Raw genomic sequence first — 23,143 nt, forward strand, 5'->3', positions numbered from 1 at the left:
TTATAAGTTAAGTCTGTATAAATCAAATTGACATTTTAGGGGAGTCTTAACTTGTGATACCAATAATTAAGACTGCTTGTCTTTTTCATTTTTCAATAAAGGTATTAGGAAGTAGAGTTAGATGTAAAATATGGTATCTGGATTGAGTATATAAGAAGCATGTTTATTTTTTTCTTCCATAAATTGAGTGGAAATATCTTGAGATACAGAAATAGATGAGAAAGTCAATAGAAAAATACTTTGAATATACAGCAATTGTTTTAATATACTGTATAATTAATGATCATATGCATTCTGTCCTTCAGCCATGACAGTGACACTTTTAAGCTATCTTGATTTAGACATTTAGTAGGTATTTTACTATTAATGACTAAATCCTAAGAATAATATCTAGCATTTGTATGGTTCTTTTTAACTCAGAATGCTTTTACATATAAAGTTTGCCATCACAATTCTGTAAACTAGGGGACATGCTTATTATTTACATTTTAAAGATTCATAAACCTAGGCTTAGAAATTATAGTGTAAATTGTAGGCCAGGGATTGAGTCCTCTTACTCCATCTCTCCTACTCTTTCCACTACATACTGTGTGTATTCTCAATCAGGCATTTATATGCAAACAATTTTGAAAACTACAGTCTCTAACTTTAAAACAAACTTTTCTTTATAGAATTTACTGGATTTGGGGTGGATGAGATTGTGACACATTTCTCAATGCTCTAGCCAAATAATACATTATTGTATTACTAGTTGGAAGTAGTACTATTACATTTGTTTAAAGCAGCTTCTTTAAACACTGAAAGAAGCAGTCTAAGGTATTATAACATCTCAGTCTTGAATTATTTTAAAGTTGACAGATTCAAAGTACAGGGGGGAAAAGTGGTAAAATTCAAACAGCTACAGGGTTGAGAGTGAATTGTGGAAAAGTGTGGCCATTATAAGTGTAAGAAGCTGTATCATGGGTTAGGGAGAAAATTGCGTTTTGTAGTTTTAAGGGAAAGAAGATCTTTACTTTTTTCTATTTTTGTTTTCTGTTCTGTCTTAAGAAAGAAAGATCCAGGAGGTAAGAGAGAGATGTTGCAAGTAAGAACGTTGTCAAAAGTGTTAGCTAAGGTGTTAGAGAAAGCATGTAATTAAAAAAAAAAAAATAGAAGACGAAAGGAAGAAAAAAAGACAGAGAGGCAGTATGTATGGATGAAGAATAAGAGGTAATACAGAAAAATCCAATACTTTATGACAGAAAGTCAGCTTGCCTATTTTAAATTCAGATATGTATAAGCTACCTGATATCTGTTCACACATATAGTATGCATGCATAGTTATATATCTATCGTAAGCGGTTTCTTTTTAAAGTTTAATAATTATGGAGGGAAATAATCTCGTGTATAATTTATATAGGGTATGGCACAAGTGGGTTTACCTTTGTGAGTATGCGAAACAGTTTATTCCTGAATTACTTATAATTCTTGTAGTTTTCCATATGAACGACTTGCAAACCTACTTTTGCCACACCCTGTACATTTTAGAGCACTTTAACAAATTACCAAAGTATTTTGTTTTTTAAAATCTGTTGCAAAGGTGATGTGGACTATTGTTAAACACATTAATTTTTGTATCAATTTTCTTTAATTATAATTAAATGAAAAAAATCTTAGTTCATGTTTAATTCATTGGTATTCTAAGATTCTTAATTATTATAGCAGTATACAACAGCACAGGTATGTAAGTTCTCATAATTACATATACACTTTTTAATATACATAAAATTATAGATCAATATTTTTTCTTTATTACAATCATTTAAATTTCTTTTTTTACTGAATATGTATTACAGGATTAAAGCATTTGGATTGTAATTCAAATCTCTTGGAAACTATACCTTCTAACTTGGCTGGCATGGAATCACTAGAATTGCTTTATCTGCGGAGGAATAAATTACGTTTTCTACCAGAATTTCCTTCTTGTAAATTATTAAAGGTAGTATTTAGTTGATTATTAAATAACTATATATTTTCAAAAGTTAATTATGAAAATGAAAATTTTAATCTTGTTTTACATTGGAAATATGTATTAGTTGTAAGTGCTATGTTTTTCCTATATTAATAGTTTTCAGAATTTTAAAATGACTAAATACATTAATGAAATTATTAGTAATAGATTAAAAAAAAGAATCAACTGAAAAAAGAGAAATTTTTCCATTTCATCTGATGAGTAGTTTATGACTGGAAAAGTAGTAGATGAGGCTAACATGGTAAATTGGGGCCATATTGTAGGAGACCTGGAATACCAGTATACCAGGAAGGAATATGTATCTGTTTCTTTAAGTTGCCCCCTCTCATGTTCACCTGATCATAATCAGGTCTATTTAAAATTAATTACTTTCTTTTGGTATTAAGTATTTAGCATTAACATTGTCTTTTAAATTTGCCGTGTTTTGCTTTCCTTTGTGTATGTTTTTATGCATTTAGTGTTAAAAGAGTTTCTTATGCAAGATGCTGACGGTGTTAAAAGAACCGAAAAAGTTATAATTTATAAGATGAATTATCCATCTGATAATTATAGATACTGTTAATGGAAAATCAGTATATATAATAATTACTATTGAAAATGTTGAATAACAAACTGATAATATAAATAAAATTTTTAACATACTGGTTTGTTTGAAAATTAATCTTTCATTAGTATAGTTCTTGGATTTGTATTTTTATTAATTCTATAAATGTAACTACTAAATCATTTCTCTTTCTTGGTTTTATAAACTTTGAACTTTGTACCAGATGAAACCTTTAATTATTTTTAAACTACTAGAAAGTTTTTGGAAATTTTCTTATTGCCATTTTTCTTTAATCGTATGATAGCTTAAATATAATTGAAAATTTAAGCACCTTAATAATTGGAAAATTATGTTTTTCTATGTGCTCCTCAATGATTTAAAATTAGGATTTTAATTTTATTTTCATTATATGATATAACATTGATTACAGAAATATACATGATTGATTTTTGGTTTTTGTAGGAATTACATTTAGGCGAAAACCAAATTGAAATGTTAGGGGCAGAACATCTTAAGCATCTGAATTCTATCCTTGTGCTAGACCTGCGGGATAACAAGTTAAAATCTGTTCCAGATGAAATTACGCTGCTACAATCATTGGAAAGGCTTGACCTAAGCAACAATGATATTAGTAGGTAAGTTTAAAGATCAAATGAATAAGAAATCACGTCTATATTTGGTTATAATTCATAAGTTAAAATATGTGGAAAAAGCATGTAGAAATCTTTTTCTAAATTAAATTCAGTAAACATTTATTAAGCAGGTATCATCTACAAACCAACAAAGAGTAATTAGATTTTGCCCTTAACAGCAAGCTTAATTTGCTAATAGAATGAGATGCCTTTACAAGTTACTCTGACCTAGTAGAATGTAAACTCTTAGAAGACTGCATTTTTATCTATTTTGTTCACTGCTCTAAATTCTAGATCAATGCCTGGATACATAGAAGGTGCCTGATAAATATTTGTTGAATTTGTTAAATGAATGTAAAGCCATGGGAGAGATATAAAATGCTTTGGGAGCTTGAAGCAGATACAGTAATTACAAGTTATGGAGAGATATCAGGGTAGACTTTGTAGAGGAAGTAATATTTTTAGATGATCTTTAGGACTGGGGCTAGTTAATTACCTAGAGCACAAATTTTAAGAATGTACTCACTTTCACAGTCATGCTTCATTCTGGTCCCACCATGTGATCTCTAAAGGATGACCATAATTTTCTTTTTTTGGGGGGTACGTGCCCCTAGTAGGAACTGAACCTGGAACTCTGGTCTACAGGCCAACACCCCAACTGCTGAGCCAAACTGGCCAGGGTGGATGACCATAATTTTCAAGTGCACATGTAAGGTGGTCAGAATGAATCACTTGTCAGGAGGAAACAGTACAAACAAAGCTTTGAAAGTTCAGAAAATTATGGGGATGTATTTAGAGAACAAGGAATCAAATTGAACTGGTGAATGTGGGGTACCGGTAGGGATATTATGAGAATTTAGGGTTTAAAAGATATGTTGAGGCCATGTGGAAGACATACCTGTGAAGAGTCAGTTTTCATTAGTTAAGAGGTAGGGAGCTATTGAAAGATTAAGAACAGAACCAATTTTATTGTAATCTCATTAAAAAATAAATTAGTGGTAATGAGTAAGATACATTGGATAAGAGTAGTTTTGTCAGGCCAGTGTGGCTCAATGGATTGAGCATTGTCCCATGGACTGAGAGGTCCCGGTTCGATTCTTGGTCTGATTCCTGGTCAGGGCATTTGCCTGGGTTGTGGGCTCAATCCTCAATGTGGGGCGTGCAGGAGGCAGCTGATCAATCTTTCTTTATCTCCCTTCCCCTCTCTCTCTCAAAAAAAAATCAATTATAAAAGTATTACATGTTCATGGCTACATTTAAAAAAAAGAAGAATGGTTTGTAGGGAAATCTAAATGAACTTGATTAGATTAGTCTAATTATGCTTAGCATTAAGGAACACTTTCTATATCCAATTCACTGTATTGACAGTTTTGTGGATTTCTCACGAAATAAGGACCTAAACTGTGGTGACAGTGGGAATGGAAAGAAGAGGAAAGATGTGAGGTGTGATGAGTTAGAATAAGTAGTACTGTAATTAGCAATTGATCGCCTGTGTTGGAAATGGGGGAGAGGAGAGTAGTGAGCAAAGAATCATAAAATGTTATAAAACCATTATACAGGGTAGGGCAAAAGGAGGTTTATGGTTAGTTGTGAGTATGGGAAACACAGTTTATTCTTGTATTATTATTAATTTTTTATTATTTTCCATATGAACAACTGTAAACCTACTTTTGTCCCACCCTGTATTTCTATGGATACAAAAAATACTACTCAGACTTACCTAGGATTATATACCATTTAGATAGTTGAGGTTTTATATTTAGATGTCAAAAACATGGTTTGCTATTCATAGAAGGTGAAAGGTTAGGAAAGGCAGAGTTTCTTCTATATGTGTATTTTAATTAGTATTTTTTAAAATTATGATTGTTTTCACAATGTCCATATGGCATATAGTTTGTATTGGCCATAGATTTGAATGCTGTAGAGTGACACTTTTCACTTCTATTTCTGACAAATAAAAAGTGACCTGGATATCCCTAAAAGTTTTCACCTTACAACTAGTGAATGAAATAATTTCTTGCCTCTTATAGATATTGACATGTAAGTATTTCCCATGACAGTTTTATTTTGGCTACTGCATAAAAGCAATGGAAAGCAAAAATTTAAAACAAAAAGTATGATTAATATTAAATAAAATAATTGGTAGAAATATATCTGATATATATGTTTGTCTTTTTCCAGAGCTCTGGATATAAAGTATTTATATCTATATCAAAACTGTCTCTCTCTATATATGTATATATATCACAGAACCTAGACCATAATGGCACTTAATAAATATCAGTGTCTTTCGTTACCTCTAACCTCATACTTTCTATTTAGACAATTCGGTACATTTTGTACCTCTCCAGAATCTCCTCTAACCAAAATATTGATTCCTCACACTGCTACCATAATATTTTTTTTTAATAAAATACACAATATCTGGTTATTCTACTAAAAAGCTTTGATGGTTCTCCATTGTTACAACACTGTTTGCCAATTATGGCTATGCATCAGAATCTCTAGTAAGTCCCTCTTATCTGCCAGGGATGTACCAAGATGCCTGAAACCATAGATGGGACCAAACCCTTATTTATAGGTTTTTTTTTCTTATTACATATATACCTATGATAAAGTTTAGTTTATAAATTAAGAACAGTTAAGATGAACAATAATAACAGAAATACAACAGAACAGCTCTAGCAATATACTGTAGTAAAGTTATGTGAATGGCTTTGGGGCCATTTTTAAGTAAGATAAGGGTTACTTGAATACAAGCATGGTGATACCATGACAGTCCATCTGATAACCTAGATGGCTGCTAACTAATGAGCAGGTAGCATATTCAGCATGGATGCACTGGACAAAGGGACGATTCTCATCCAGAAGGGAATGAAGTGGACTGCATTAGATCTCATTATGCTACTCAGAACAGCACACAATTTAAAAGTTATGAATTGTTTATTTCTGGAAATTTCCATTTAATATTTTCAGACCACGGTTGACCACGAGTAACTAAAATGGCAGAAAGTGAACCCCAGGATAAGGAGGGACTACTGTATAGATTCTGAGGCACTGATGAATCAGAATCTCTAATGATAGGATTGCATAATTGTTTTTGTTCTTTTGTTTTAAACAATTCCTAGGAGATTTTGATGCCACTGGGAACCAGTGTCTTACAAAGTAAAGTCCAGTCTTTTTAGCATTAAATTCAAGGGCATCTCACAGTTAGACTTTATTCTCTATATATATCATCTTTCATTCCTATTGGTATGCTGTTCTCAGACAATACTGAACTATAAATGTACCAATTTTATGTTGTTTCTTTACCTGAAAATGCCTTTTTCCTACCTGACTGATGGAATCCCTTTTCTCTTTTTAAGCTTTGCTAATTTCTGTACCTACTTTCATAGAAACTATACTTGTTTAGCATGACTCATTACATATATATTTATTGATGTATAATTTATGTTCAATAAAATTCACTAATTTAAGCATATATCTTGGTGATTTTTGATAAGTGTATGTTTATGTAACCATTGTCACAGTCATGTGGAACATTTCTGTCTCCCTCAAGTTTCCTCATATCTTTTGCAGTCAATCTCCTTTTAACATTTCAGTCTCTAGCAATTACTGATGTGCTTTGTCATTCGTTGTAGTTTTGCCTTTTTTATCACACAAAATATAGTTTTGTGTTTGTTTTCTTTAACGTAGCATAAAAGACTTTTGTGAGTCATTCATGTGATTGTGTATATCAGCAGTTCATTTTTATTACTTGGTGTTAATCCATTATACAGCTATACCATAATTTATTTATCTCTTCACTAGTTACTTGATGGACATTTGAATTATTTTCAGTTTATTGGCTATTTTGAACATTCATGTAAAAGTCTCTGTGTGAACATTATTTTAATTTCTCCTGAGTAAATCTGTACGAGTAGGATTGCTTAGTTGTATGGTAAGTGTATGTTTAACTTTAAAAGACTGACTTCCAAAGTGGCTCTACTATTCTAAATGCTCACCAGCAACATAAGATAATTACTATTTATTAAATTTGGTTGGCTGTATATGTGTCTTTTTCCTTTGTTGAACTGAGAACTCTTTAAGGGCAAGAATCTTGATATCCTACACCAATGCCTAGTATATTGTAGATGCTTAATTTTGAGATTGGATATCTAATCTCAACAGGTTATCTTTTTGTACGATGAAGATAAAAATGACTTTTTGTATTGAATGAATTGGATGATTAAAATTTCTTTTTTCTTTTTGTCTCTTTTTTTTATTAGGAAGAATTTTATTTACTTTCTTGAATGGCAAAAATCAAAACATTTGGTATCAGTGAGGATGACTATTTTGAATCACTGATTCATTCAAATTTATATATTGAACATTTACTTTTTAGCATTGGATACAATTTAGTGAAAGTTTTATAGCTCATGTTCTTTTTTATCAATCACAATATGACAATTACAAACAAATCTGGTTTTTCTTTTACATGTGCAGCTCAAAGGGAAAAATTGTAGGCCTACATTACTTAGGTTTGTATATACACACACACACACACACACACATATATATGTGTCCATATATAGTATGTTTATACATATGCACATGTAGGTATATGTATATATATTATGTATATAAAATGTTGTTAGATTTATAGTCAACTATTTGGTTGAATTATACTTACCATTAATGTTTTCCCTGAAATGAATTTCATCTTTTGTAGTCTACCCTATTCATTGGGAAGACTTCATTTGAAATACCTGGCACTAGAAGGAAATCCTATGAGAACCATTCGAAGAGAAATTATAAATGTAAGTGTATTTAAAAATCAGCTTCAGTTTTTAAATTTGAAATTTAAATATACGTGTTGATGTATAAAACTTCAGTGTATGTCTTAGTGAATATGTCTTTCTCTCTACTTTTTCAGAAAGGAACCCAAGAAGTCTTAAAATATTTACGAAGCAAGATTAAAGGTATTTTTCAATATTCTGTATTCTGAAGGAATATTAAGGTAGTGAAGTGTGCCTGGCTGGAATGGCTCAGTAGATTGAGCGTCATGCCATGGAGTGAAAGATCCCAGTTCGATTTCCGGTCAAGACACATGCCCGGGTTTCGGGCTTGATGCCCAGTAGGGGGTGTGCAGGAGGCAGCCAATCAATGTTTCTCTCTCTCTGAAAAATCAATAAAAACATATTTTAAAAAAAGAAAGAAACGCCCTGGCCGGTTTGGCTCAGCGGTTAGAGCATCGGTCTGCAGTCCAGAGAGACCCAGGTTCGGTTCCCACTAAGGGCACATACCTCAGTTGCAGTTTGTCCCCGGCCCTGGTTGGTTGTGCGGGGGGCGACCACTCGATGTGTCCCTTTCACATCGATGTTTCTCTCTCTCTCTCTGTTCCTCTCTCTCCTTCCCATTCTACCTGAACAAAAAATGGGAAAATGTCCTCAGGTGAGGATGATAAAAAAAAAAGAAAGTGAAGTGTTAATAGTATATAAATTTATGTGTATTTTGGGTGCAAATAATTAGAGGAAATGGTTACCGCCAGTGTGGCTCTATAATGAATTTAGTAGGCCATAAGTATATTAAAGTTATAAAAAGATCTATAAATCAACAATAATGATGAACTACCTTTTAAATCTGATTTTTATGTTTCAGTGTACCAAATAGAAAAGCAAAACTGGACTTTTGTGGTATAATGTATGGGTTTTATACACACACACAAATGTGTGGGTTTTATATATATGGTATAATATATAATTATATATAATACATAAGAGTATATGTAACATTGACTGGGAAGTATATTAACACGTATTTGAATTTCTTATGCATTTGCTAAGTTCTGACAAAAAGTAAAGATAAAATACTATTTCAGGATATGCTCATTTAGCACGAACATTTACCAAAAGGAGAATATGATATTATAAATTTAATTTTTAATGTTTTACTAAAACTATGATATATCCCAAATTTCTATTTAATGTATGTCATTGTAGCATTAATATTCTAGCAAAAGCATTAGTTGTATGAGTATATTACTGCAGATACCACTAAACCACTCCAAAACTTAGTGGCTAAATATAGCAGCTGTTAATTTAGCTCAAAATTCTATTCATTATGCACAGCTTTGCCTAGCACCCTTATGGCCAGTCAGTATATGTAGATAATTATATACTTCAGTTTATTCTATTTTCTGCCTTGCCCTGTAAGTAAATTATTAAAATCATATTCTAAGACTGTTATTTCCTGCCAACGAGTTTCCTTTCTTCTCCAAGTATGCTTTTTCCTCCTTCCAGAAAAATTTATTCTGATGTGAATCAGAAGTAATTTCAGAATAATCAGAATGTTTTAAAACTAGTTTAAGATTTACAACAAAATTGAGAGAAAAGTATGGGGATATTCCATATATCATCTAACCCCCATATGTGTAGCTTCCCCCATTATCAATATCACTCACCAGAATGGTACTTTATTTTTATTTATTTATTTATTTATTTATTTATTTATTTACTTACTTATTTATTTTCTTTTTTTTATTTTTATTTTTTATGAATTTTTTATTTATTTTTTTGTTACAGATATTTTACCTTTTTACCCCATTGGCACCCCCCACCCCACCTCCGCCCCATCCCCGATTTAGTTGTCCATGTCCATTGGTCATGCATACATGCATATAAGTTCTGTGGTTTATCTCTTCCCACCCCCCCACCCCCCCAACCCCTCTTCTGAGGGATGTCAGTCTGTGCCCTACTTCCATGTTTCTGGGTCTACTGTATTCCTCAGACTGTTATGTTCATTATATTCCGTATATAAGTGAGATCATGTGGTATTTGTCTTTCTCTGCTTGGCTTGTTTCACTTAGGATAATACTTTCCAGGTCCCTCCATGTCATCTCAAAGGATAAGAGATCTTTCTTTCTTGCCGCTGCATAGTACTCCATTGTGTATATGTACCACAGCTTTTTTATCCATTCGTCTACTGGTGGACACTTGGGCTGTTTCCAGATCTTAGCTATTGTAAATAGTGCTGCTATGAACATGGGGGTACATATATTCTTCCTGATTGGTGTTTCAGGCTTCTTAGGGTATATTCCCAGCAGTGGGATTACTGGGTCAAATGGCAGTTCAGTTTTTAATTTTTTGAGGTAGCATCATATTGTTTTCCATAGCAACTGCACCAGTCTGCATTCCCACCAGCAGTGTATTAGAGTCCCCTTTTCTCCAAACCCTCGCCAACACTTGTTGTTTGATGATTTGTTGATGGCGGCCATTCTGACAAGTGTGAGGAGATACCTCATTGTTGTTTTAATTTGCATCTCTCTGATGATTAGTTATGTTGAGCATTTCTTCATATGTCTTTTGGCCATTTGTATGTCCTGTTTAGAGAGGTGTCTATTCATCTCCTCTGCCCATTTTTTAATTGGGTTCTTTGTCTTCCTTTTGTTGAGTTGTATGAGCACTCTATATATATTGGAAATTAACCCCTTATCTGATACATCATTGGCAGTGATGTTCTCCCATACAGTGGGTTGCCTTTCCATTTGATGATTGTTTCTTTTGCTGTGCAGAAGCTTTTTAGTTTGATGTAGTCCCATGTGTTCATTTTCTCCTTTATTTCTGTTGCCTTAGGTGATGTATCAGTGAAAATTCTGCTCCGAAATTTTGTTGCCTACATTTTCTTCTAGAATTTTTATGGATTCACGGGTCACATTCAAGTCTTATCCATTTTGAGTTTATTTTTGTGTATGGTGTAAGTTGATGGTCTAGTTTCATTTTTTTGCATGTAGCTGTCCAGTTTTCCCAACACCATTTATTAAAGAGGCTGTCTTTACTCCACTGTATGCTCTTGCCACCTTTGTCAAATATTAATTGAACGTATTGCCTTGGGTCCATTTTTGGGTTTTCAGTTCTGTTCCACTTGTCTATATGCCTGTTCTTGTGCCAGTACCAGGCTGTTTTGGTTACAGTCGCTTTGTAGTATAACCTGATATCTGGTATTGTGATCCCACCTACTTTGTTCTTCTTTTTCAAGATTGCTGTGGCTATTCGGGGTCTTTTTTGGTTCCATATGAACTTTTGAAGTATTTGTTCTAGTTCTATGAAATATGTCGTTGGTATTTTGATGGGGATTGCATTGAATCTATAGATTGCTTTGGGTAGTATGGACATTTTAATGATGTTAATTCTCCCAATCCATGAACAGGGTATGTGCTTCCACTTCTTTATATGTTGCTCTGTTTCTTTTTTCAAAAACCTGTAGTTTTCTGCAAATAGGTCCTTTACTTCTTTGGTTAAGTTTATTCCTAGGTATCGTAATTTTTTGGCGCGATGGTAAATGGGATTATTTTTTCAGTTTCTCTTTCTGTGAGTTCATCATTGGTGTACAAGAATGCCGTTGATTTCTTGACGTTAATTTTGTATTCTGCTACTTTGCCAAATTCATTTATTAAGTAGATTTTTGATGGAGTCTTTAGGGTTTTCTATGTATAATATCATGTCATCTGCAAATAATGACAGTTTCACTTCCTCCTTTCCAATTTGGATCCCTTTTATTTTTTCTTCATGTCTGATTGCTGTGGCTAAGACTTCCAGTACAATGTTAAATAAGAGTGGCGAAAGTGGACATCCCTGTCTTGTTCCTGTTCTTAATGGAAATGTTTTTAGTTTCTGTCCATTGAGTATGATGTTGGCTGTAGGTCTTTCATATATGGCCTTTATTATGTCGAGATATGATCCCTCTATTCCTGCATTGCTGAGCGTTTTTATCAGAAATGGATGCTGGATTTTGTCGAATGCTTTTTCAGCTTCTATTGATATGATCATGTGGTTTTTATTCTTTATTTTGTTTATGTGGTGTATCACGTTTATTGATTTGCGAATATTGTACCAGCCTTGCATCCCTGGAATGAATCCCACTTGGTCATGGTGAATAATTTTTTTGATGTATTTCTGGATCCGATTTGCTAATATTTTGTTCAGGATTTTGGCGTCTATGTTCATCAGGGATATTGGCCTGTAGTTTTCTTTCTTCGTAGTGTCTTTTTCTGGTTTTGGAATTAGAATTATGCTGGCCTCATAGAACGTGTTTGGAAGTCTTCCTTCTTCTTGAATTTTTTGAAATAGTTTGAGGAGAATGGGTGTTAGTTCTTTTTTGAATGTTCGGTAAAACTCCCCCGTGAAGCCATCTGGGCCTGGGCTTTTGTTTGCTGGGAGAGTCTTGATTACCTCTTCAATTTCCTTAGTTGTTATTGGTCTGTTCAAGTTTTCTATCTCTTCCGGGAATAGTTTTGGGAGACTGTGTGTTTCTAGAAATTTTTCTATTTTGCTTAGATTGTCGAATTTGTTGCCATATAGTTGTTCATAGTAGTTAATGATCTTTTGTATTTCCGTGGTGTTGGTTGTTACTTCTCCTCTTTCATTTCTGATTTTGTGTATTTGCGTTCTCTCTCTTTGTTTCTTGGTGAGTCTAGCTAAGGGTCCATCAATCTTGTTTATCTTTTCGAAAAACCAGCTCTTTGTTTCATTGATCCTTTGAATTGTTTTTTGGTCTCTATGTCATTTATTTCTGCTCTGATCTTTACTATTTTTTTCCTTCTACTTGCTCTGGGGTTTTCTTTTTGTTTGCTTTCTAATTCTTTAAGTTGTGAGGTTAGACAGTCAATTAGAAATTTTTCTTGTTTTTTGAGGTAGGCCTGTAGTGCTGTGAACTTCCCTCTCAGAACTGGTTTCGCTGCATCCCATAGATTTTGTGTTGTTGTGTGTTCATTTTCATTGGTTTCCAGGAAGTTTTTAATTTCTTCCTTGATCTCCTCGGTGACCCGTTCATTGTTTAATAACATGCTATTTTGCCTCCATGTGTTGAAATGTCTTTGCATGTTCTTGTTGCAATTGATTTCTAGTTTCATGCCATTGTGATCTGAGAAGATGCTTGATATGATTTCAATGTTGAACTTGTAGAGATTTAGTTTGTGTCCTATCATGTGGTCTATCTTTGAGAATGTCCCATGTGCACTTGAGAAGAATGTGAATTCTGTAGTTTTGGGGTGTAATTCTCTGTGGATATCTATTAAATCCATTTGGTCTAGTGCTTCATTTAGAGTCTCTGTTTCCTTGCTAATTTTTTGCCTAGAGGATCTATCCAGTGCTGTCAACGGGGTGTTGAAGTCCCCTGCTATGATTGTATTGTTGTCGATTTCTCCTTGGAAGTCCTCCAGAAGATTTTTAATATATTTTGGTGCTCCTATATTGGGTGCATATATGTTTATCAAGGTTATATCTTCCTGTTGGGTAGATCCTTTCAATATTATGTAGTGGCCGTCTTTGTCTCTAGTTATGGTCTTCATTTTGAAATCTATTTTATCAGATATGAGAATTGCTACCCCAGCTTTTTTTTTGCTTTCCATTTGCTTGGAAAATTTTTTCCATCCCTTCACTTTCAACCTATGTGAGTCTTTTGTTGAGAGGTGGGTCTCTTGTAAACAACATATAGATGAGTCATGCTTTCTTATCCAATCAGCTACTCTGTGTCTTTTTATGGGAGCATTCAATAATTTACGTTTAAGGTGATTATTGATATGTACTTATTTATTGCCATTTTTGTTTAGTGTGGTTCTATTTCTCTTCCCATTTCTACTGCTAATTACAGCAGTCCTTTTAACATTTCTTGCAGTGCTGGTTTGGTGCTAATGTATTCCCTTAGCCTTTTTTTGTCTGGGAAGCTCTTTATTTGATCTTCTATTTTGAATGATAGCCTTGCTGGGTAGAGTAGTCTTGGATTCAGATTCTTGTTTTTCATGACTTTGATTACTTCATGCCATTCTCTTCTGGCCTGTAGTGTTTCTTGTGAGAAGTCAGCTGAGAGCCTTATGGGGTTCCCTTTGTAGGTAACCTGTTGCTTATCTCTTGCTGCTTTTAGGATTCTCTCTTTGTCTTTAATTTGTGGCATTTTAATTACTATGTGTCTTGGTGTGGGCCTGTTTGGGTTCTTCTTACTTGGGACTCTCTGTGCTTCTTGAACTTGAATGCCTTCTTCCTTCACCAAATTAGGGAAGTTTTCTGTCACTATTTTTTTGAATATATTCTCTATCCCTTGCTCATTTTCTTCTTATTCGGGGACTCCTATGATGCGAATATTATTACGTTTCCAGTTGTCCCACAGTTCTCTTAAGCTGTCTTCCTGTTTTTTAATAGTTTTTTCCTTTGGTTTTTCTGATTGGTTGATTTTTTTCTACCCTGTCTTCTAATTCACTGATCTGGTCCTCAGCTTCCTCTACTCTGCTTTTTAAACCTTCCAATATGTTTTTCATTTCTGATATGTCATTTTTTATCTCTTCTTGTTGGTTTTTAATTTCCAATTGGCTTATTTTCAGTGTCTCTATGTCTTTACTCATGCTGTTCAGCTTCCTCAAGATCATGGCTCTGAATTCTAGCTCTGTTAACGTGCCTAATTGCTCCACATTGATCTCATCTTCGGTGGAGGTCTCTTGCTCTTTCATTTGGCTTCTGTTTCTTTGTTTCACCATTTTGGCTATCACTGTGGGCTTTGGAGCCTGTCAAGTTTTCCCTGTGGGTGTTGGTGTTCTGCTGTTTGTGGCTCCCTCTCCTGTGTTTAGATGAGCGAGGGAGGACCCACGTTGAACACCACTGTCAAGTCTTACTTTCCTGGTTAAAGTTGCCAGCCCAGGAAACGTACTGTTATCCTCTAGCTTTTTGCCTGGAGGCTAGCAGTCTAGGTTACTTGATGAGTTTTGGGTTGTCAGTTGATTGAAAAGCTCCCTCAGGTGCCTAGCACAAGGGGATTTCCCGAGGGTGGGGCAGATGCTGGTTGTTAGTGTGCCTCAATTAGCACTTCAATGGCCCACAGGGTGGGGTTGGATCTCCGAGGGAGGGGCTGCTGCCTCTCCCCAGAGCCCTGGGAAGGAGTAAGATCGCCACAGTCTTGCGTGGCTGCACTCAGCCAAAGCTCTGAGCGCCCTCCAGATCCAGACCCCGAGTGTCCCGACACAGCTCCAGTCCAGTCTGCCCTCCCTCTGCCGGAGCCCAAGGTGAGTGGCTGTGGCTGTTTCAGCCTCTGTCCTGGCTGCGCTGTGGGGCTGCCTGGGAGTGTGACCCGAGGGCGCTGCTCCCAGCTGAGGCCGCTGCCGAGCTGTGGACCATGGCTCCCAGCCCCCGTCTCGAGCCTTCGCAAGCCTACCGGGATGGAGTCAGTGTCCTTCGTTGTATGGTCCTCCAAGCTGCTTTTCTGTTGCTTTTTCCCGTCGATTTGTCTGTGTTATAGTTGTAATTCCAGTTTGGTTCTGGGAGACGGTCTGTGCAGCTTCCGTTCACCCCGCCGCCATTTTTTCGTGCCCCAGAATGGTACTTTAAAAAAAAGGTTTTTTTATACCAAGGATGAACCTACATTGACATATCATAATCACTCCAAGTCCATAGTTATCCTATGGTTCACTCTTGGTGGTGTACCATCATTGTAATATCATAAAAAATATTTTCATTGCCCTAAAAAGTCTTTGTGATCTGCCTCTTTATTCCTGGCAACCACTGATCTTTTTCTTATCTCTATAGTTTTGCCCTTTCCAAAATGTCATATAATTGGAATCATACAGTTTGTTACCTTTTCACATTGGCTTCTTTCACTTAGTGCTATGCATTTAAGCATTCTTCATAATATTTTTGTACCTTGATTGCTCATTTATACTTTTTTTTTTTAATCCTCACCCGAGGACACTTTTGCATCTATTTTCAGATAGAGCGGGAGGGAGGGAGTGAGGAAGAGAGAGAGAGAGAAACATGGATGTGAGAGTGACACATCGACTGGTTGCCACCCACACGACCCCAACCAGGGCTGGGGACAAATTGCAACTAGGTACATGCCCTTAGTGGGAACCGAACCCGGGACTCTCTGGTCTGTGGGCCAACGCTCTAACCGCTGAGCAAAACTGGCCAGGGCTCAATTATTCTTAATAATATTTCATTGTCTGAATGTACCACAGTTTATCTATTCATCTATTGATGGACATCTTGGTTGCTTCCAAGTTTTGGCAATTATGAATAAAGCTGGTATTTTTTGCTTGTAGATGTCTTGTTGTTTTAGATCATTTGTGGAAAATACTATCTTTGCATCATTATATTGCCTTACTCATTTGTCAAGTATCAGTTGCCCATATTAATGTGGGTCTATTTACAGCTCTCTGTTCTTTTCTTTTGCCAGTTTCACACTGTTTCTATTACTGTAGTTTCATAATAAGTCTTGAAGTTGGATAGTGTCAGCCCTCCAACTTTGTTTTCTCCTTCAATATAGTGTTTGCTATTCTGGTCTTTTGCCTCTCCATACATACTTTAGGATCATTTTGTGAATATTGGCAAAGTAACTTGCTAGGATTTTTATTGGGATTGTGTGAATCTTTAGATCAAGTAGGGAAGAAGTGATGTTGACAGTATTAGGTCTTCCAATCCATGAACATGGAATATCTCTTATTAGTTCTTTGATTTTGTTTATTTCAGAGTTTTGTAGTTTTCCTCAGGTAGTTCTTGTACATATTTTGTTAGATTTATACCTAAGCATGTGTTTTTGGCAGATGCTAATGTAAATTATATTGTGTTTCAAATTCTACTTTTTTGTTGTTGATATAGAGGAAAGCAGTTTACTTTTCCATATTAACATTTTATCCTCAACCTTCTATACTCACTTATTTAGTTCCAGGAGAATTTTTTGTTGACAATTCTTTCACATTTTCTACCTAGATAATTGTATCATCTGTGAACAAAGACACTTTTATGTCCTTCTTCCCAATCTCTACACCTTTTATTTTTATTTTTTTTCATGCCTGATTGCTTTAGCAGAGACAGTATGATGTGGAAAAGGAGTGGTGAGAGGGCACATCCGTGCCTTGTACCTTATCATAGGGGGACAGCTTTGAGAGTTTCACCATTAAGTATGATGTTACCCTGTAGGATTTTTTTTTAATCCTTAGCCGAGGATATTTTTTCATTGATTTTTAGATAGAGTGGGAGAGAGAGAGAGAGAGAAACATTGATGTGAGAGACACACATCTATTGGCTGCCTCCCACACAACCCCAACCAGGGCCGGGGATTGGACCGGCAACTGAGGTCCATGCCCTTGACTCAGAATCGAATCTGTGATTCTTTGGTCCAAGGGCTGACGCTCTAACTGCTGAGCCAAACTGGCCAGGGCCCCTGTAGGGGTTTTGTGCATAATCTGTATTAAGTTGAGAAAGTTCCTCTTGTGGGGCCTAAAAAATATATTAATGCTTTTATTCTTTCTAAATTCTTCTTGCTGTGCTAATAAATAAAGAGACAGGACTAACAGGAGAAAAGAAAATTTCAGTACATGAGCATGGGGAATTCACATAAACATGAAAATTCCAAAGACAGTGAAAGAACATTGGGTATATATGATATATTGGACAAGGGAGAAAAGGGGAGGACAAGAATACTAGATTTCAGAAATGAGAGTGGATGATTTACAGGTAGCTGAAGAAGAGTAGAACACATATGGCAGGCAAATTCTTGCTAGGCAACTCAGAACAATGTCACACGGGGTATCTGGTTTATAGGCCTCTGCTTCCTGAAGGAGGTTTTTCTCTCTTAATTTCTTGGGCAGGTAACGGGGGAGGGTGAAAGGTTTTTTCCCCGAGTTTTTTGTTCTTTTTTTTTTTTAATTTTATGGTAGAAAGCTTTATTTTTGTAGAATTACATCCTGGGTTTCTAATGTCCCATTTCCCTTGGTCCAGTCATAGAAGAAGTGGAGCTGGGGTGTTAGTAAAGCTAGAAGCAGAGTCAGAGTCGAGAGTTTTTGTTCCACGTTGTATCCAGGTCTAGTCCAGCATCAAGCTAGTTACAGTCCATTAGTCCATTGTGTGTGGGGGTTCATGTGCGTGAATGCAGGGAAGCAGGAGCAAAAGAGCCCTGCAAGCCAGGGGTCAAGAGCAATGCATCAAGAGCCTTTTGTTTCTTAATAACCAGTTTAAAATCAGTTATCCCAAGAGGCAGTTTCAAGGTGGCAAGACTTAAGTACCTAGTATACTTATTATTTTTTTAAATCATGAATGGGTGTTAGACTTTGTCATGCTTTTTTTATGCATCTGTCAATATTGTTATTAGTAGGGTGCCATTTGTGTCCCCATCTGTTACTGATGGAAGTAGAGTTCTTGTGATGTTGCAAAGAAAGGAATTTCCTGAGACTCACATAGAAGGATAAATGATCTTTATTTCCATGGAATTAAGCCCCTGGGTGTCCAGTGTCCCATTTCCCTCTCTCTGGCCATGGAAAAAGTCCAATCTTGTCTTCAGCAGGGCTAGAATTAAGGCCACTGCCCAGTCTCTATTCCATATTAAAACACAATCCAATCCAGCATTTGGCTAGTTTAGTTTATGTTCCCAGCTGCACTCCATTGCGTGTGGGTCAGTCTTGTGGCTTCTAAGGCCACAAGGCTATGGAGAGAGAACAGGCGAGCATACAGGGTGAGTGCAGGTCATGGAGTAAGAATGTCAGAGCAAAGGAGCAGAACAAGAGAGGAGGAACTCTTTGTCTGGAGATTGTGTATTCTCAGATTTTCATGAGCTTGTATTGGGATCCACCCTCTTAACCAATCCATTGTTTTCCAGGCTAGACTGACAGGCATGTACCTTCCCTATGTCACCCCAATATCACCGCTCATGTGCCCTTCTCCCCCTTTGTTGGATCCTATCCCCCAGTGATCTGCAGGGAATAGACCCGTGGTTTCCTGGGGAGTGTAAAGTTGCAGCTTCCTAGTGAAGCTGCCTAGGTGACCATGCTTATAATACCTGGCCTCCCCTTTGCTCTCTTCCTGTTATTAATAGTAATAACTAGCTAATTGCAACAATAACAATATGACCATATAATTTTTCTTATTTAGCTTGTTTATGTGAAGGATTACATTAATTGATTTTTTTTATCCTCACCTGAGGACATTTTTGCATTTATCTTCAGATAGAGCAGGAGGGAGAAAGGGAGGAAGAGAGAGAAACATCGATGTGAGAGAGACGCATTGACTGGTTGCTACCCACTCGACCCCAACCAGGGCCGGGAACAAACTGCAACAGAGGTATGTGCCCTTAGCGGGAACCGAACCTGGGTCTCTCTGGTCCGTGAGCTGACGCTCTAACTGCTGAGCCAAACTGGCCAGGGCTACATTAATTGATTTTTGAACCTTGAACTATCCTTGCATGTCTGCTTCAAATCCCACTTGGTTGTAATAGGTAGTTCTTTTTATACTTTTTTAGATTTGATTTGCTAGTGAAGGGAACCAAAGTTTTGCTATCCTGAAGCTGCCTTTTTGGAATATTGATTTTTTATTTATTTAATTAATTTCTTTTTGTTACAGATGTTTCTCTTTTTCCCCCCATTGATACCCTCCTCCCATTCCCATCCACCCTCCCCACCCCCAACCTTATAGGGAGCCTTCGACCCGCTCCTCTTTCCTACCCAAGAGATTCAGAGAAACCTACTTTAGGAAAAGAGCCCTGGCTCAGTCTCCTTAAGAATCTTCATCCTAGCATTAGTTAGGCCGACTCTAAGTCTGTTTTCCAGATATACACAGTGTCCCATTGTTTCTGAGTTGCCTGGTAAAAGTTTCCTTCTGTATATGTTCTCCCTCAGCTACCTGTAAATCGACAATTCTCACTTCTGAAAGCTAAGAGCTGCCAGTCTGCCGTTTTCTTCTTTGTTCAAATGTTTTATATAGTCACTGTTGCCTGACTGTCTTTTGAATTTTCATGCCTATATGAATTCCCCATGTGCACGTATTAAAACTTTGATTTTCTCCTATTAATCTCTCTCTCTTAATTAGACATGGCCCAGCTAGAAGAACTTAGAAGGTGGGAGGAAAAGTATTAATATTTTTTTTAGCACCCACACTAGTATTATGTTGATGACATTTGCATGAGAGATACTGCTTTCTTGTTTTCTTGTAATATCTTTGTCAGATATTAGGGTAATGATGGCCTCATAAAGTGAATTGTAAAATATTTCCTCTGCTTCTATCCTCTGAAAATGGTATAATTTCTTCCTTAAATGTTTGGTAGAATTTACCACTGAAGCTATCTAGACCTGGTGCTTTCTTTTTTGGAAAGTTATTAATTATTGATCCAATTTCTTTACTAGATATGGCCTTTTGGGTTTTCTGTGTCTTCTCGTGTGAGTTTAGCAGATTGTGTCTTTCAAGGTATTGGTCTTTTTCATCTAGATTATCAAATTTGTGGGCGTAGAGTTGTTCGTATTATTTCTTTATTATTCTTTTTATGTCCATGAAATCTATAGTGATGTTCCATCTTTCATTTTTTATATTAGTAGTGCCTTGTCTCTTTCTTAGTTAGCCTGGCTTAGAGGCATATCAGTTTTATTGATCTTTTCAGAGAACCAGCTTTTGTTTTCATTGATTTTTCTGCTTGAATTCTTATTCTGTCTTTTCTTTTTCTTTGGATTTAATTTGCTTTTCTTTTTCTGATTTCCTGAGGTGGAAATTTAGATTACTGATTTCAGATTTATCTTCTTTTCTAGTATATGCATTCAGTGCTATAAATTTACCTTTAAATACTCCTTTCACTTAATCCAACAAATTTTGTTGTGTTTCATTTTCATGTAGTTCAAAATATTTAAAACTTTCTCTTTAGATTTCTTCTTTGAGCCACATGTTATTTAAAAATGCATTGTTTAATCTCTACATGTTTTGGAATTTTCCAGTTGTCTTTCTGTTACTGATTTCTAGTTTAATTACATTGTTATCTGAAAGCAGACATTGTATGATTTCTATTCTTTTAAATTTGTATATTTAAAAGTTTCAATGTGAACATATGTTTTCATTTCTCTTGCATTTATATCTAGAAATAGAATTGCAGGGTCATATGGTAACTTTATCTTTAGTTATTTGAAGAACTGCCAGAATGTTTTACAAAACTGCTGCATCCCTGTTTTATTCTCATCAGCATTGTATGAGAGTTGATTCTTCCACATTCTCACCAACACGTTGTTTTTCTGACTTTCAGATTCTAGACATCCTCCCGGTGGTATGAAGTATTTCACTATAGATTTGATTTGCATTTCCCTGATTACTAATGATTTTTGAGCATCTTTTCATGTGCTTATTGGACATTATACATCTTTGGAGAAACATCTGTTCAGATCCTTTGCCTAATTAGATTATTTGTCTTTTTATCACTGAATTGTAATAGTTTTTTATATAGTCTAGATATATCTCTTGATAGATACATGATTTGCAAATATTGTCAAGCCCTCTATGAGCTGTCTTTTGTCCTTTGAAACACAAAAGTCTTTTTGAATTTTGATGAAATTATCTGTTTTTTCTTTATTTTCTTATGCTTTTGGTTTCATACCTAAAAATCCTTTGCAGAATCTTATTTAAGGTTTGACCCTATGTTTACTTCTAAGTTTTATACCTTTGCTTTTATATTTATGTCTTTGATCTATTTTGAGTAAATTTTTATATGTGGTGTGAGATATGGGCCCAATTTTATTATTTTTTGCATGTGGCTATACAATTTTCCTGCACCATTTGTTGAAAAGACTATTCTTTCCTCATTAAATGGTTTTTCCATCCTTGTTGAAAATCAGTTGACCATAAATATAGGGTTCATTCTGGACTCTCAATTTTATTCCATTGATCTCTGTCTATTCTGTGCCAGTACCACACTATCTTGATTACCATTGCTTTGTAATAAGTTTTGCAATCAGGACGTATAAGTCCTCCTACTTTATTCTTTTTCTCAGGCTTGTTTTGGCTCTTCTTGGTCTCTTGCAATCCCATACGAATTTTAGAATTTAACTTAATATCTACAAAGAAATCAATGAGGTTTCTGCTAGGGGAATGCATTGACTCTGTAGATCATTTTGGGGAATATAGCCAAGGCAGTGGTAAACAGTCTCTGGAGATTAATGAGAGGGTTGATTATGTGTGAATGTGTGGATATGCATACATGTCAGGAAATGTCTATTTTTAAAAATAACTTATCTTTATTGTTGAAAGTATTACAAATGTCCTCCCTTTTTTTCCCCATGGATCCCCTCCTCCCTGTTCCCACCACTTCCCCTCCCTTGGCCTATACCACACTATTGTCTGTGTCCATTGGTTTTGCATATATGCATATAAGTTCTTTGGTTTATCTCTTTCCCCTGCCCCCTCCTTCCCTCTGATGAGGTTCATCAATCTGAGGAACTATTGAAAATAAAGTCTTGCATTTGCTAAAAAAAATCTTAATGTAAATAATATATTAAAAGTTTACTGGATTATGCAAATTGCAAGATTTAAAATGATTGGGGATAATTCTGTTTATTATATCCGAAAATGAAAAAATAGGCATGTGCCTATTTGGTAGACATTTTTGGTGTTGTTAGCATATTTTTTCTAATGGACCATATTATTTTGCTTAAGAGGAAGGATTCCTTGTTGTTTCTTCGGAGGCATTTTAGTTATTCTTTGAAAGTTCTTTTCTATGAGTTTCCTTATGGTTGGATTTATTAATAAATTTTGAAGCCATATAATAGTAACTTTATTTTCTATTAATTAAATATTAAATTTAAATTCAGACTTGAGTTATTAGAAATAAAGCATACAACTAAAGACATTCTCATTAATTATATAAAAAAATCATGTATAAATCCTGATTGGTTTGACTCAGCAGTTAGCATGTCAGCCTGAGAACCGAAGGGTCTCAGGTTCGATTCCTGGTCAAGGGCATGTGTACCTAGGTTGCAGGTTCAATCCCTGGATCAGTTGGGTTGTGTGGGAGGCAGCCAATTGATGTGTCTCTCACACATTGATGTTTCTCTCGCTCTCTCCCTCCTTTCCACTCAGTCAAAAAAAAGAAAAATCAGTGGAAAAATGTCTTTGGGTGACAATTAACAACAACAACAAAAGAAATCTTATATATTTTTTATACGTTTTCATAATTTAAAAAAATGACTTTATACTA

General features: G+C 35.4%; 1 protein-coding gene across 2 annotated transcripts in view; it reads left to right on the top strand.

The window, feature by feature from the left end:
• LRRC40 (leucine rich repeat containing 40) overlaps positions 1 to 23,143 on the top strand; it is a 60,048-nt gene that overhangs the window by 16,996 nt on the left and 19,909 nt on the right. For both annotated transcript variants that reach the window (XM_036255966.1, XM_036255967.1), the window contains exons 6-9: positions 1,836 to 1,978; positions 3,018 to 3,190; positions 7,899 to 7,986; positions 8,103 to 8,148. In XM_036255966.1, the coding sequence (XP_036111859.1) occupies positions 1,836 to 1,978; positions 3,018 to 3,190; positions 7,899 to 7,986; positions 8,103 to 8,148 (450 nt within the window). The remainder of the gene's footprint in view (positions 1 to 1,835; positions 1,979 to 3,017; positions 3,191 to 7,898; positions 7,987 to 8,102; positions 8,149 to 23,143) is intronic.

This window comes from Molossus molossus, unplaced genomic scaffold, assembly GCF_014108415.1.
Source record: "Molossus molossus isolate mMolMol1 unplaced genomic scaffold, mMolMol1.p scaffold_m16_p_12, whole genome shotgun sequence".
Lineage (NCBI taxonomy): Eukaryota > Metazoa > Chordata > Mammalia > Chiroptera > Molossidae > Molossus > Molossus molossus.